Raw genomic sequence first — 14,135 nt, 5'->3', positions numbered from 1 at the left:
TTTTCCTTTTCCCTTATAAATTCGAATTGCGAAAAACTCGATCCCTGCTCTATATTAAAGACAAATATTTATTCCCTAACAAAACTCTCTCTTCGCTGCTAGCTTCAAACCTTGTATTTCACTTACGTACAAATGTATGTATGTAGTTATGTACGCACGTATCTACGAAGCCTTTGTTTGCATGCAGCTGAGTGACTTGGCATTTCCTTTGTATATAAAAACAATGATGCTACCGTCGTGCTAAGGCTACAATTAACTTTTGTCTGGTTTTGTATTAAATTTTGTTTGAGTAGGCTTATTATATGTATAGTTTTATTACTAACACAATTACAACAACCCTTGCTGATATAAGGTAATTTGTTTGAGGTTCCCATGAGACCATAAACTGAGAAATGAAATTAATAAAAAAAAGTAAAATCAAAGCCATTTATTATTCAAAACGCATACAAAGTATGGGTCTTTGTCATTAAAATATAATTGTACGGCTTATGATAAATTGAAAAGTTTTTGGTGAACATCTTCTTAGAGCCGTGTTTAGGGTACCTACAAATTTGTATTAAAAGGCATCACTTATTTGCACGCCATTATTTTTCGAAATAATTTTATGTGTAAGCAAACAACTTTATGCTTATTTGTAAACCACAGGTTGTTTTAAAATATAGCTTTATCCAAATTTATAATTGTGCTTGTATGTTACCCACATGCAAACTGTTGCTTCTCGGCCTTTTCCGTATATGTTGCTCATACGCCATGGTGGTTAAAGTTAAGTGAAGCAAACTTGAACATTGTTATGGTCCATTAGGATCAATTAATTTTGACTGGAGATTGAATGAAACACTTTAGGTCCAGATAACGCAGACTCAAACCAAGGAATATTTAAGGAAACGCGATTTGTATCCAGCTCTGACTAGATCTTGCAAAAGTTGAAGGGTTTAGCATAAAGAGTGAGGCTCCATGTTATTGCTGTTGTGATTGTAGCGGTAGCGGTAAGGTTATTCCCCGAAGGCTTAGGGGAGTGTTATCGATGTGATGGTCCTTTGCCGGATACAGATCCGGTACGCTCCGGTAACATAGCACCATTGTGCTAGCGACCATCTCGGGAACGATTTATATGGCCACTTTAAACCTTCACGCCATCCACCCTAAGTTCCACTAGGAGCCTGGGTTCGCCAGAGCCTTGTCTGTTAGTGAAAGAGGATTCGCCACGGATAGGTGAGGTTGACAATTGGGTTTGGAGAAGCTGTATGTTACACTGGCAACCTGAAAGAATTGCGCTACACAGCCCCATAAATCTGGTATTTTAGTCGCCTCTTACGACAGGCATTCCTACCGCGGGTATATTTTGACCCCCTAATCCGCTGGTCACATTCCATACAGCTAACACTATTGTAATTTTGGAAAATTCGTCTCTTTAGTTGCCGCAGGGTTGGTCAAGAAAATCACTTACTCACAGATGTTGAATAACATTCCATTCGCTAAATGTCAGCCAGCAGCCTTTGCCTTGAGATTGCAGCAGTAATATGGTAGCTTTATTTTCTGGCGTACTTTGAGTTATTAATAGAAACGCATTACAATCGAAGAAAACAACTCGCATTTGTAATTATCTGGTCTCGCATAAATGCGAATCGCACTAGGATACTTATCAATATCAATCATCTTGCCTAAAGGCCACTGTCTCATGGCAAACCAATGCGTAAAAAAGCACTTCATCGCCTGTCTAGCGGAGTTGGAAATTGTAGGCATCCATTCGACGTACAAAGTGGTTCAAAATTTTACATTTATAAAGGAAGGAGAACATTCGCCCGTTAAGTAGTTTTAACTGGTCTAAGTGTACATTAATTTACAGATCCATCTGATGAATAACAATGCCTGCTAAGCTTTCTAGTAGAAATATAGCCCTTTGATTCTAATATATTCCGTAGTTGGAATAAATATGCAACAGCAAAGTCGATATTTATTTAAGGATGGTCAAGGGTGCCATCAATAAGCTACTGTGAAAAGCTCTGAAGAAATTTTATATGCACTTGAGGGTATGCAATATTCAGATAAATAGGGGCTGCAGTGGAAAAACTGTGGGCTAGCCCTATTATTATAAAATTCTTCTAATAAAAGGTAGCCTAATTTTCGGCTCATGTTTTAATTATTTTCTTTAATCGGGGTTTCGTAAAACTTTCAAGCAAATTTACTTCAATATTAAGTTGCACAAAAGTTTAAAATTTGCTTATTTAAAAAAAATTTACTAATTATGAAAAAAATACTTTCAAGTTGTACTTATATTCCATCGTATGTATAATGCATTTGTTAGACAACGAAACAATTATCGAGTCCCTGAAACCTCCCCAAACGAACGTATTATGCGTTTGCTGTGCGCTTTAATATATAATATAATTAGTGGTTTTTATGGAAATGGAAAAAGCCAACAAAATGACACATTTGTTTAGAATTTATTTAATTAATCACTGAAATTAGCTACTGAAGTTTGAACGTATTTAAATATTTTAGCGTACTGTAGCGTGTACGAAACCTACATCTCGGTATTCGCAACGATTTTTGTGTCCGTAGTTAAATGAATCGCTATGCATGTACATTAGGGTGGTTACAAGGTATATGGTGAATTTTAATTTTTGTTCTATCTTTCGTGGCATCCTCCTCAAATATGTCAATAGATTAGAAAATTATTATTGCAGAGTTTCAGGCCAATCCGGTAATGTTAACACGTGATTCATTGAGGTCAAAGTTAGGAGAAACAGCGACTTTTAGAAAAAAATTTTAGTGTTTGGTCAGTAAAAGCGAAACTATTTATACCACGAACTTCACTCGTATATCATTCGATAGGTAATTTTATTTGTATTAATTTTAATCTAAATAATATTTTCATAAAACAGTTATTTTTAGAAGAATTTGGCATTTATCCGATCATCTTAATTTTAATACGGCCACACTGATCGTATAAAAGCCAAATACTGCTAAAAATAGCCGTTTTATAAAAATATTATTCAGATCAAAATTAATACAAATAAAATTACCTATCAAATGGTATACGAGTGAAGTTCCTGGCATAAATGGTATCGCTTTTACTGACGAATCACTAAAAATTTTTATGAAAAATCGCTGTTTTGACCTCAATGAGATACGTGTTAACATTATCTGATTGGCCTGAAACTTTGCAATAAAAATTATCTGATCTATTGGCATATTTTAGGAGGGTGCCTCGAAAGATAGAACAAAAGTTTAAATTCACCATATATGTACCTTGTAACCACTCTAATGTACATATGTATGTAAGTACACATTGTATAGTCGTAATTATATGCTAATTAAGTTTGCTTCCGTAGGAAATTAAACATTTGTTATTTGCGTATATATATTTAAATTTAATTAGAAACAAAATTTTAATAAGAAATGTGTAAGCAAATTCTAAAATACATTCAAATTTTCTCCTTTATTAATCGAGCTGCAGCTTTCTTTAAAATAAATAGAAATAATATGTGCAAACATCTACTCACACAGGCCTAAATGTACATATGTATATGCATATTAGTTGTTGTAAATTATAAATAAATACCTACATCCATCGATAGCCCACTTGATAACCACTGAAATTAGAGAAACACAAAAAAGTCTTGTCAGTTTTGATTTTTGAAAATAATCCACCAATTTCCAAACTACAAACCTAGCTTTACTTCAAGCCGCTAGCGATGATCGACGAAGGTACATACAATGAAATGTGGAAGCAATGACGTATGGAGCAAAGATGTAAATTTCATTAGCAAACATGAGTAAATAAATGTACACAAATATATACAAGGAAATAACGATAGAGTATAAAGAAGGTCGGAGAACAGATATTTGTATTATGGGCATGTAATTGACCTGTACCTAAAAGTTAAAAAAAAGTATATAAGTTTAGACACAAAATTAGCCAGTTTCAGTAAAGACTTGAGTATGTGTCCCAGTTTCCAAATTGGTCTTTCATTCTATATTTGGTACAGATTCGCGTATAAATTATATAGATTAATACTTGTTACGTTATACATGTTGCATTGCAGAGGCTGCCGCCTGGATTACGAAAGCTTCGTAGCTATGGAACTTGTGTTGCACTTAACAATCATTTGCATCGCGTTTGGAATGAGGCGCCAGTTTCATTTAATGCTCGATTCTAATATCAGTAATGGTTTGGCTGCCTGCTGGCTCCTGCCTTCGGTATCTGTTTCGGTTAGGTTTCCGTTTTCGATTTCAGTTCCGGTTATGTTCCAATTTAAGTTACGATTTCGGTTCAGGTGCAATTATTTTTACTGGTTTTGGTGTCACTTACGATTGCTAAATCAATTTAAGTTACTGAGTGGATTCGGCTGCGGCTTCTTTTAGTGTTCCAGTGACGAATTCTATTTCTTCCGTTCGGTTTTGGTTCAAGTTTAAGATTTAGTTTTTAGATTCATGTATTTTCAATTTCAGTTTCAATTTCGGTCACCGTTTCTGTTTCCGTTTCGACTTCAGTTCCGGTTTCGGTTTTGGGTTCACTTTCAGGTAAAATTTTGGTTTAAAATTTGTCTTCGCTTAAGATTCGGTTTCCGTTGGGCTTTACGTTTTGATTTCGATTTTGACTTTGCGTCCAATTTCGGTTCGAATTCGATTTGGTTCCGGGATTTAGGTTCGGAGCTTAATAAACTTTTCTTTATTTTATTACTTTATTTTCTTGCTGATAGTAAAATAAATCTTCATGTTAAGGAATAAAGATGTGATTGAGATATAAAAATAACAGTCTTTAGAAATTGTTCGGAAAACCCTTCGAGTGTTTTTTTGTAATGAAAAGCTTCGCGGGGAAAAAAGTATCTGCCCCAGAAGAAAGCAGCACACCATATATTATAAGAAGCTTGTATTTATACCCAACACTATGAACACCTTCAGTCTATGTGTGGTCTTTATTGACCGGCCAGTGCAACCAACCAACATGGTTTTTATTTTTATTCGTTAAGCTCATTCAGCACATTCTTAAGCTTGCTGCGGTACACGTCTTTATCACCACATGAAGGACACTAAAGCTGGCGGAACACTTTTCTTTTAAATACGCAAATGGAAATCCCAAATTCTTTCTTAATGCCCATCATTATGAGCTCTATATCCAGAAAAGTATGATGGGTGGCACATAGTGCATGATTTTTGTAAGCTGAGGGAAGAATAAACTGTCTTTTCCAGCCAAAATTTCGATTGCTGGAAGTAGTGATTCTCTATTGGATTTTTAATTTGGCAGTGCGTTTCGCTGCTAAAGCTCGCATATAGAGGAGATATTTTACAATTTTCAAATTCGTAGTCACCACCAATGACGTGGCAGCGAAGGAGCGAATGTGCTCATTAATTCTTTGATGATATCAAGTACTTCGTCTGTATCTTTTTTTCAAGCCAAAGCAAACAGTACCTGTAGCGCTTTTTTGAGATACTGAGACTAATATTATCATCATAGTAGGTGTATGTTCTTATAATGAATGTATCATTAGGGTTCAAGTCTGAAACTAATTGAGAATATTTCCCTCAAGCCAACTATTTGAATATAATTAACCGCTTTCGTTATATTTCTTCACGTCTTATTCTCCGAATGTCTAAATCAAAGAAACCATTAATCATTACTACACTGCACACAATAATTATTCAATATTAACAGAAGCACATGCTCTCACTAATAGCTACAAATACCTCTAAAATATTCAAAAACACGAATATGTCTTTCATATTTACATATATGTAAGTTATAATGCATGACGGTGATATGGATGTGGTGTGCTCGCCAGCCATACTGAGTGTCCTGGGTGCAAACAAGGGAAAAGTAACATCGGTAGCAATCGTTTTTAAAGCGCATAAGGTAAAAGATTTTAAGAGAAACACGACCCAATTATCCTCGTAGTTATATCGCACCAAACAATTATTATATTATAATGCAAACGCATTACTAAGTTTATTTGCTACGCTTCCCCCATTAATAACCCTCTCATGGGCATGTAAAAGTTTATAACGCAATTATCGATGAGCTTTTCGAACACTCTTACCGGCAAGTATGTAAACTAGGGTGGCCCCTATTTTCCAAAGTGTTCCGATTCTCTATATTACCTCTCAGAAATATTGAAATAGCTGTAAAATTTATATGTGCAAAATTGAAAGCAAAACAAAAGCTAGTTTGAAATCGCGAAAAGTCCGAATTTTAAAATTTTTTTAGCCCACCCTAATTCAATTATTGTGGGCGGGATTGTCTCCCACTTGTTATCAATACCCTAGACATATTTTGTTTTCAAACCCATTTTAAATTACAAAAATTGGTAAAATAATAAAAAAGTTTTTAAATACAAGAGGTACCAAGATTTCAGTTGCTCGTAAAATTTTCAACTTTCTATTATGAATGTTTTGAAATTTTTCTAGTATGCAGGCTTGTAGCTAATTCAAATTGACTTCTGTTTAATTTTTTTCATGACAGGTGTTGGTTATTGTTGTTATAGCAATAAGAGCACGCCCCGAAGGCCTTGGGGAGTGTTATCGATGTTGATGGCCCTTTGTCGGATGCAGATCCGTTATGCTCCTGTAACAAACACCATTAAGATACCAGCCCGACCATCTCGGGAACACTTTAGTATAACCACACGAAACCTTCTAGGCCATCCCGCCCTCTCACCCCTAGATCCATGAGGAACTTGGGGTCACCAGAGCCTCAGCTGTTAAAGTAGGGGAGGAGGGGAGGTTAACAATTGGCTTGAAGAAGCTATATTTTGTGCTGGCAACACTTTGAAAAGGTGGCGCTAAACAGTCGCTTGAATCAACTTGGTATTTTTTATTCTAAGCCCCCTAACCCACTGGGGGACGGGTGTTGGCCATTTTCTTCTATAGGATGAATTAAGAAAAACTGCTTTCATTTATATTATACTCAAGTCTGTAGCTCTGTTATTAATGGACCGGAGATTGTAGTCACTTTATAAAAGGAATTTATGGCATTAAAATTGCTTTTAAACATAGTAAACATTTCTAGGAGAAAGGAATATGAACACTAGTAATCTGTAAATTCTGTCCTTTTTCAGGATTTCAAGTTCCTTGTATAATCTCCTAATATTTAAAATTTGGCTTAAGAGTATGCATATATTAGAGTTTGTGCTATTTGCATTCTCCACACTTTTTTTCTCCACCCTAGTGTAAACGTCAGCATATGGTTTCGTGATTACTGATAATGACTTTTGAATATTTTAGCTATTCAATGACACTCTGTCGTATATAAATAGATATAATATTTATATAATATGTTTATGGTTTCACATATAACGGCGTTTACTCATTAGTTATTTAGTGGCTCGCTTAATAGCACAAATTGAAGAGTAGTCTTCGGCAGCATGTAAGCTGGTATGTTCCTCAAAAGTTGTTTGGTGGGCGTTTAACCACTTATGTAAATATTGGCAGCTAAAGTGTGAAATGTAATTTATGCATACATAGTTATGCACTTAAGTGGTTTGAAAACTTCCTAAGCGCTCTAACAATGTATGCGTGTGAGTTTAACATTACAGATATGCTCTTATGTTCAAGGAATTTTGCCGCGGACGTGCGATCGTAAAGACATACATATTAGAAACAGCGAGGTAATACATTCAGAAATATTGTACAAGATGGTTACGGATTAGGCATATCTAATTTTAAAAACATGTAAAGGATAAAGGGAAATGGAAGACAATAGTTGAAAGTGAACGATTACGAGTATTGGGGAGGAGAAGAGAAAAGAAGAAGAGATACTGATATATGATAGATAATAATTATTACCATAATGACCTGGTCGTCGAAGGATTTTAATACTTTGGACTCCTACTTATCAACGGTCTACTTTCGGATATTCAATCATTCATATTACACAAATATAAGAAAATCTGCTGCCAAACGCAGTTTGATGAAAGGGCTACGGACCTAGGAAAGGGACCTAGAGCAAAAGCACACAGGGAGAACGGTGCTTCTAAGGTTGACGCTACAAGGGAATTAAAAGCGTGCACAATTTTAATGTAGAAACTCAGTCCACCGAACCAAGTGATAAATGAGAACAAGATACGAAACTTAGCAATAGTTTTGTTGCTCACCTGATCGAACAGAGAATGCGTTCAAATATCTCAGGAAGACCACGACGTCCTGCCACTGAACGAATCAGATTTCGAAGCGCAGAAAATTCCAGAAAGGCATAATGATAATCAGGAAATACCCAAAAAAAGGGCTAGCTGTTGTTTATGTAAAAAAAAGATGTGAGTACCAAAAACTCGTTATGTCCGAGTTGAAAACGAACAGGTTTACGTCAAGAAAGCTAATGCTTCCAAGTTAACTAGAACCCTCCCAGAGGTTCAAGTTAAGCCACAAAAAGGTTTCGGGCGTTTTGAGCAGAGCTCGTCGGATTTTTTTCGGTAACAACTGATACGGAAACTTATTATCGCCGTGTTATGGGTTTCTTATCGACTTGCTATCGATGGGTTATACATGTGCCATCGAGTTTTTTTTTGATATTTTATCGAATATACCAACCAGATGGAACACCAATAATAAATTAATAACAAGCCGCTAGGAAACTGGTCACATTCCAGTAACATTTCGATATCAAGTCGACAACTTTTAAACAACAAATCGATAAATTTTTAAAAACATTTCTGTAAGTGCTTGATAACTAATCAATAACACGCCAACAAAAAATTCATAACAATCCGATAACTAATAGATAAATTTCCTATATAAAATCGACAATTTTCCGATAACAATTCGATAGTGCGACGATAACCAATTAGGAACACTTCGGTAACAAAATGCTTTACAGTCATAACAAATTGTTAACTCTCCGATTACAAATCGATAACTTTTTCAAACCCTATCGATGAATTTTCACTAACAAATCAATAGCTTTTCGATAAAAAATCGCCAAAACGCCCATAACAAATTGATAACTCTCAGTAGCAAATTTATAATACTACGAACTAAATTGTTAGCTCCTCCCTCTCTCGTCGATAACTGACTTATAACAAACCAAAAACTCGTCGATAAGAAACAATTTACACCCTAAACCCCTAGATAGCAAAACGATTAAGCGCCTTTAACAAACTGTTAACAATTTGGCTTCGGTTTCGACTCCTAATGTTTCCGTTCCTATTTCCTCATTTTTCCTCTTCCATTCCTTTCATTAGTAATCTAAGAGTATTTAACATATGATCGCAGCAATTGACCGAGTTCTATGAACGTTCTTTTTTTCAAACATTCGCCACTTGTAGGAACTCCCCGTGTTCACAACAAGGTATAACCGTTTTCTCTTCTGGTCATCTATGACTTTTTTAACGCAAATATTTTTTAACGGCAATTTAATATTAGATATATAAATGTAGATTTAGATCCAAATATGGTTATCCCGCGAAATTGTGCTGTTTCTTTCAAGTGCTGTAGAATACTTAGGGCCTCATTCTCTATTACGAAACGAAAGTTCGTTTTGCCACAGAGACGAATCGCTAGTATATTTGCACTATGTTAAACGATGGCATCATATCATTTGACAACTGCTTTCGCCTTCCTGTTTTATATAATGTAAGTAACGTAAAGGCCGAACGAAAACGATAGAGAATACCACTGCTAGACGAAATCCTTTGGAGGCGAATCGTTCGTCTGAGCTAGCGTTCGCAATACAGAACGAAGCCCTTAGTGCCCAGGAATAAAATAAGTTCACAGTTTTCAACCAGTGCATTATATGTCCCTATAAATCCCAAATTTAAAACACAACTGCTTTAGATTAATAACCCGTTATAAAAACACACATGTAAATGAAAAATCATATATATATTGTAACGAATTTACTGCAAATCCTCTTATTTGCAACCTTCTGCTAAGTTCGAATCACTAAACTGTTGAATAAATAACTCCAATATTGAATAATGGAAAAATGGCCTTTATTAAAGTACTTCACAATAACACTTATACTTTGCAACTAGCTCGCTTAATAACCAAACTGACTGATAGCTTAAATGAAACTGATTCTCGCCTCTACTGTTGTCGCCCTTTTATACTGTCCGACCTCCTCGTTGCATATTTCTAGGCTTTTCTAATTCCAAAACTTACTAGTTAGTTATAAATTTCTCAGATACAACTACAGATGTATAATTTTTATAGCTTCTCTCATACCCCATGCGCATGTATGTGTGAGCGACACTTCCACAATCACAATTGCACACCTTTAGGAGCATCTCAGGTAAGATATCTGCATGTGTTTGTGCATCTCTTCTCCGCTGCGTGTACGTACATAGGTGTAGACAAAATGATTAAATTATTGATGTGCATTCACGTCACTGCTTATCATCGACATAGAGATGACAGTACCCCTTACTGTTGCTAACATTCGTAACAATATCAAGCAACGAGATTTTAATTTAAAACAAATTGTTGCTTGTAATTATTGAATTTTGATCTGAAAAATGTTTTGAAAGTCATTTGTGAAGGCCTTTTGCCATAATTTCAGGGATCCTGGAAAAAATGGTTTGCTCTTGTGTAGTATGTTTGTCATATTGTTACTTCATTTTTGTACGAGATGGCTCAGCCCTCGCCCTTAGATGTTCCATCGAGTACTCTGAAGGAGTATTCCGAGCTGAAGTAGGTGATCTTGGCCTAGGAAATCGCTATGGGAATTGGTCAATATTTTATATACGTATGAGGATCAGCTGTGGTGTTTTCGTATACACCTCAAGTACTCCTAAAGTACACCTCATATCATCCTTATAGAGTATACTAGTACTCCACAACTTGGCCTCATTTATATAACCGTACAAAATTGTCAGCCCAAAAATATGTTAGAATTGTATGAAGTTTTTCCAGAATGGCTGAGTATTCTGGTTTTCCCTTTCCATGAAGATTATTACAGAAGGTTTAGAAACCGAAGTAATATGCCATCCATATCTCAAAAAAAAAAAAAAAAAAAAAATAAATTGGGATGCACTTATTGCGTTTTGGTTTGAAACACCCAATAATAAGCTTTTGCAGAAGCTTTTTAATTAAGCTAATATAATATTTCTAAAGTAAATGTTGCAGCAATGAAACTCCAGTAAAATACAGCCCTCTAATCATATTATATTTTAATTACAGTATGTAGCGTACAACGAAAACAAAATTTCCACTACAAACTTCCGCACGAAAATTTTGTTAGAAATTAAGTAGGGCAGTCGAAAAGCACTACCACTGAAAAAACGCGTAAACATGCAGCTACGCCAACAGCAACAACCACAGAAAATTAACAATGACAAATGCGCGCTTGGTTGTAAACCAAAATATAATGAAAAAGCAACAAAAAAAAGTTAAATTAAATAGTTTATAAAGGACCAACGAAACATCATGCGCTGACACTTCAAAATTAATTAAAAGCTAAAATCTTTTACATTCAACAGTCGTTAGTGACTAAAGTGTAATATATTTGTGCTTGCAGTTGTATAAATGTTCACCATCACACACATATATATATATATACATAACCGTCCTACGTAAATACATAAAAATAAGTTAAATACGAGTGAGCGTATTGTTGACTGCTGTGAAATGTCGTTGACAAGGTCCACTGAAGTGGCATTGTATGTGACGAAAGCGCGTAAAAAGAGGATTGGATGTGAATGAGATTAAAGCGGACGAGTACAAATGGAATTTAATTTTTTGAAGCTTAACCGCCTCTGCATGACTTTCGTACTTTTTGAGTAGTGCTTTAGCGCTTGGCGCAGAGTAGTTGTTGCTGTATATGCGTGTTTGAAAATAGTGCTAATAGTGAGAGTGAGATTGATTGATTGATTGCCTTTGTGAGTGGGTTTAATGATAAAACTGGGAATTGTATATTTATATATATGTTAGCCTGGCCTACACGAATACTGCTTATGTCTTGGTAAAAAAGTTAAGAGATTTGAATTGAGCAGTGTTGTCTAATAGTGGTTTAGTGCGATTGGCAGCTACGATGTGATACATAAAGTATTGTAACGAATTTACTGCAACTCCCCTTATTTGCAATCTTCTACTAAGTATCGAATCACTAAACTGTTGAATAAATAACACCACTATTCAATAATGGACTTTATTCAAGTACTTTCAAAATAACATTTCTATTGCTCGACATACAGCATGCTATCGCTTAATCGAAACTGAATTGTGATGCCTCAGCCTGTGCCGCTTTTATACTCTTCGGTTTCCTCGTTCACCTATTTTTCCTAAGGTCTAGTAATTTCGTGAACCTGATGCTTGTTTACTAGCTATATACACGTATTTTTGTAATTTGTATCCATATGTGTGTGTATGTGTGGGCGGCTGATGATGACATGCGCTTGTGAGTATCTCTCTGTTGCCCCGCACGTATGTGTGCAGACAATGATTCATTTGTTTACGTAAATACAAGTGTAGCAGCTTGCTTTGTTGTTGTTATGGCTTTATTTACTTAGTATCAGATTTGTGATGGGAGTATCACTTAGTGTCACTAATATTCGTCACAGTATTTACTTACGCTAGCAGTATTCCAAGCGCAATTTATTTTATGAGTATTGAACGTAATAGACAGATCGAAAAAGAGTTTAAACAGACTACCTGGAAATGTTGCTTGTTATTACTTTCAATATTTGAATTTCTTATTTACAACCTACACTGAAAAGTTTTTGTTTTGGTATCAGCTTTTTATCCTATAGCGAATTATTATCGCCGAGTTATCAGTTTATTTTGTGCTTGTTATAGCTCAGTTATTGGCTTCTTACTGGCTTGCTATCGACGGGTTGCAGGTGTTTTATCGATTGTATAATATTGTCAAAACAAATCAATGCATTTTCTATAGCAAATCGATAACGATATTTTGTTAAATAGTCGATAACTTTTCGATAAATTACCGATTACCTTTCTATGTACAATCAGTAAACTTTTCGATAATTTCTTGATTACAAATCGATAATATTTCGATAATAAATCGATAATATTTCGATAATAATTCGAAAAAATTTTGATAAAAAATCGATAAATTTTCCATAACACGTTGATGATTTTTCAAAACACAATCGTTATTTTTTCGATAACTTCTCGACAACAAAACGATCACTTTTCGATATAAAACTGATAGGTCGTCGATAAAGTTTGGTAACTCATTAATAACCTTTGTTTTCGGTTGCAAAGTTGTAACACCTCAATAACATGCCCATAAACCGTCGATAACAAACCGATAAATCATCAATAATAAAAACCTCACACTCCAATAGCAGATTGATAACACGCCGTCCAGTTTCGGTAGAGCATCAGTTTTGGCTTAGGCTCTTAATTTTACCCCATACAGCATACCAATACCATACACGACGCCTACACTTCATTCTGCTTACATATATTCCATCATATGGCATACCATTTCCACATACTACATTTACGTTTACACTGACCTAACGCTTACATTCTGGATTCCCACATTTGCTGAGAAAAGATCTGCTAGTACTTCGTTTCTAGCGTTACAACTCTATATTTCATCGATGCGTCTATTTCAATTAAAGGAGATGCGGTCGGGACAAAGACAAGACAACAGAGTAAACACTTCACTATGTACAAGCTAAAACGGAACGTGCTTAAAGTGCGTTAAGCCGAATTTAGCATTGCACGGAGTTGATAACTTGTTTCCCTACATTGACTAGGGAAATAATACGATCAAAAGAAAAGAGAGAGGGAAGAAGTTAGCTCCTTCCAGCAATATAGACTGGATACCACAAAATCTACAGTGGAGGGGAAAATACTGTGAACTAATACGATGCTGACAAACAAAATGTGAGCTTTGCTATCAGGGAAGTCTTTTAGCTCTTCCATATATCATATTTTACCAGAAAATATATGAGAAACATCCCATGCTGCAAGAGGCATGGCTGAAAAGCAACACTTTAACGACTCTTCGTTTAATGACAAAAATTACTTCTGCCTTTCTCTTCGAACATACGGATTCGTCTCTATTGTCATGGCCACCTACTACTGCACGAAAATTTTGTAAAGTGCAGTGAGAGTGATAGTCGTCTGTCCTATATAAATCCTGTATAGGTCGCTTTTAAGCCGCGTAAATGATACAAAACCTCTGAGTCATCCAACCTTGCTTAGTTTCACAAATAAAAATTGAAGAGCCA

The 14,135-nt window shown here is 35.4% G+C and overlaps 2 protein-coding genes across 9 annotated transcripts in view; one reads left to right on the top strand and one right to left on the bottom strand.

The window, feature by feature from the left end:
• LOC137243197 (micronuclear linker histone polyprotein) overlaps nt 1-14,135 on the top strand; it is a 553,070-nt gene that overhangs the window by 104,051 nt on the left and 434,884 nt on the right. The gene's annotated exons all lie outside the window — the stretch shown is intronic.
• The window catches only part of Pkc53E (Protein C kinase 53E), a 222,838-nt gene that overhangs the window by 85,901 nt on the left and 122,802 nt on the right, over nt 1-14,135 (bottom strand). For 4 of the 7 annotated variants that reach the window (XM_067770585.1, XM_067770586.1, XM_067770584.1 and 1 more), the window contains exon 3: nt 3,570-3,596. The exons of the other annotated variants lie outside the window; for them this stretch is intronic. In XM_067770585.1, the coding sequence (XP_067626686.1) occupies nt 3,570-3,596 (27 nt within the window). The remainder of the gene's footprint in view (nt 1-3,569; nt 3,597-14,135) is intronic. 7 annotated transcript variants of the gene reach the window in all.

Source organism: Eurosta solidaginis, chromosome 3, assembly GCF_040869045.1.
Source record: "Eurosta solidaginis isolate ZX-2024a chromosome 3, ASM4086904v1, whole genome shotgun sequence".
Taxonomy (NCBI): domain Eukaryota; kingdom Metazoa; phylum Arthropoda; class Insecta; order Diptera; family Tephritidae; genus Eurosta; species Eurosta solidaginis.
This window is presented reverse-complemented; position numbering and strand designations above follow the sequence as displayed.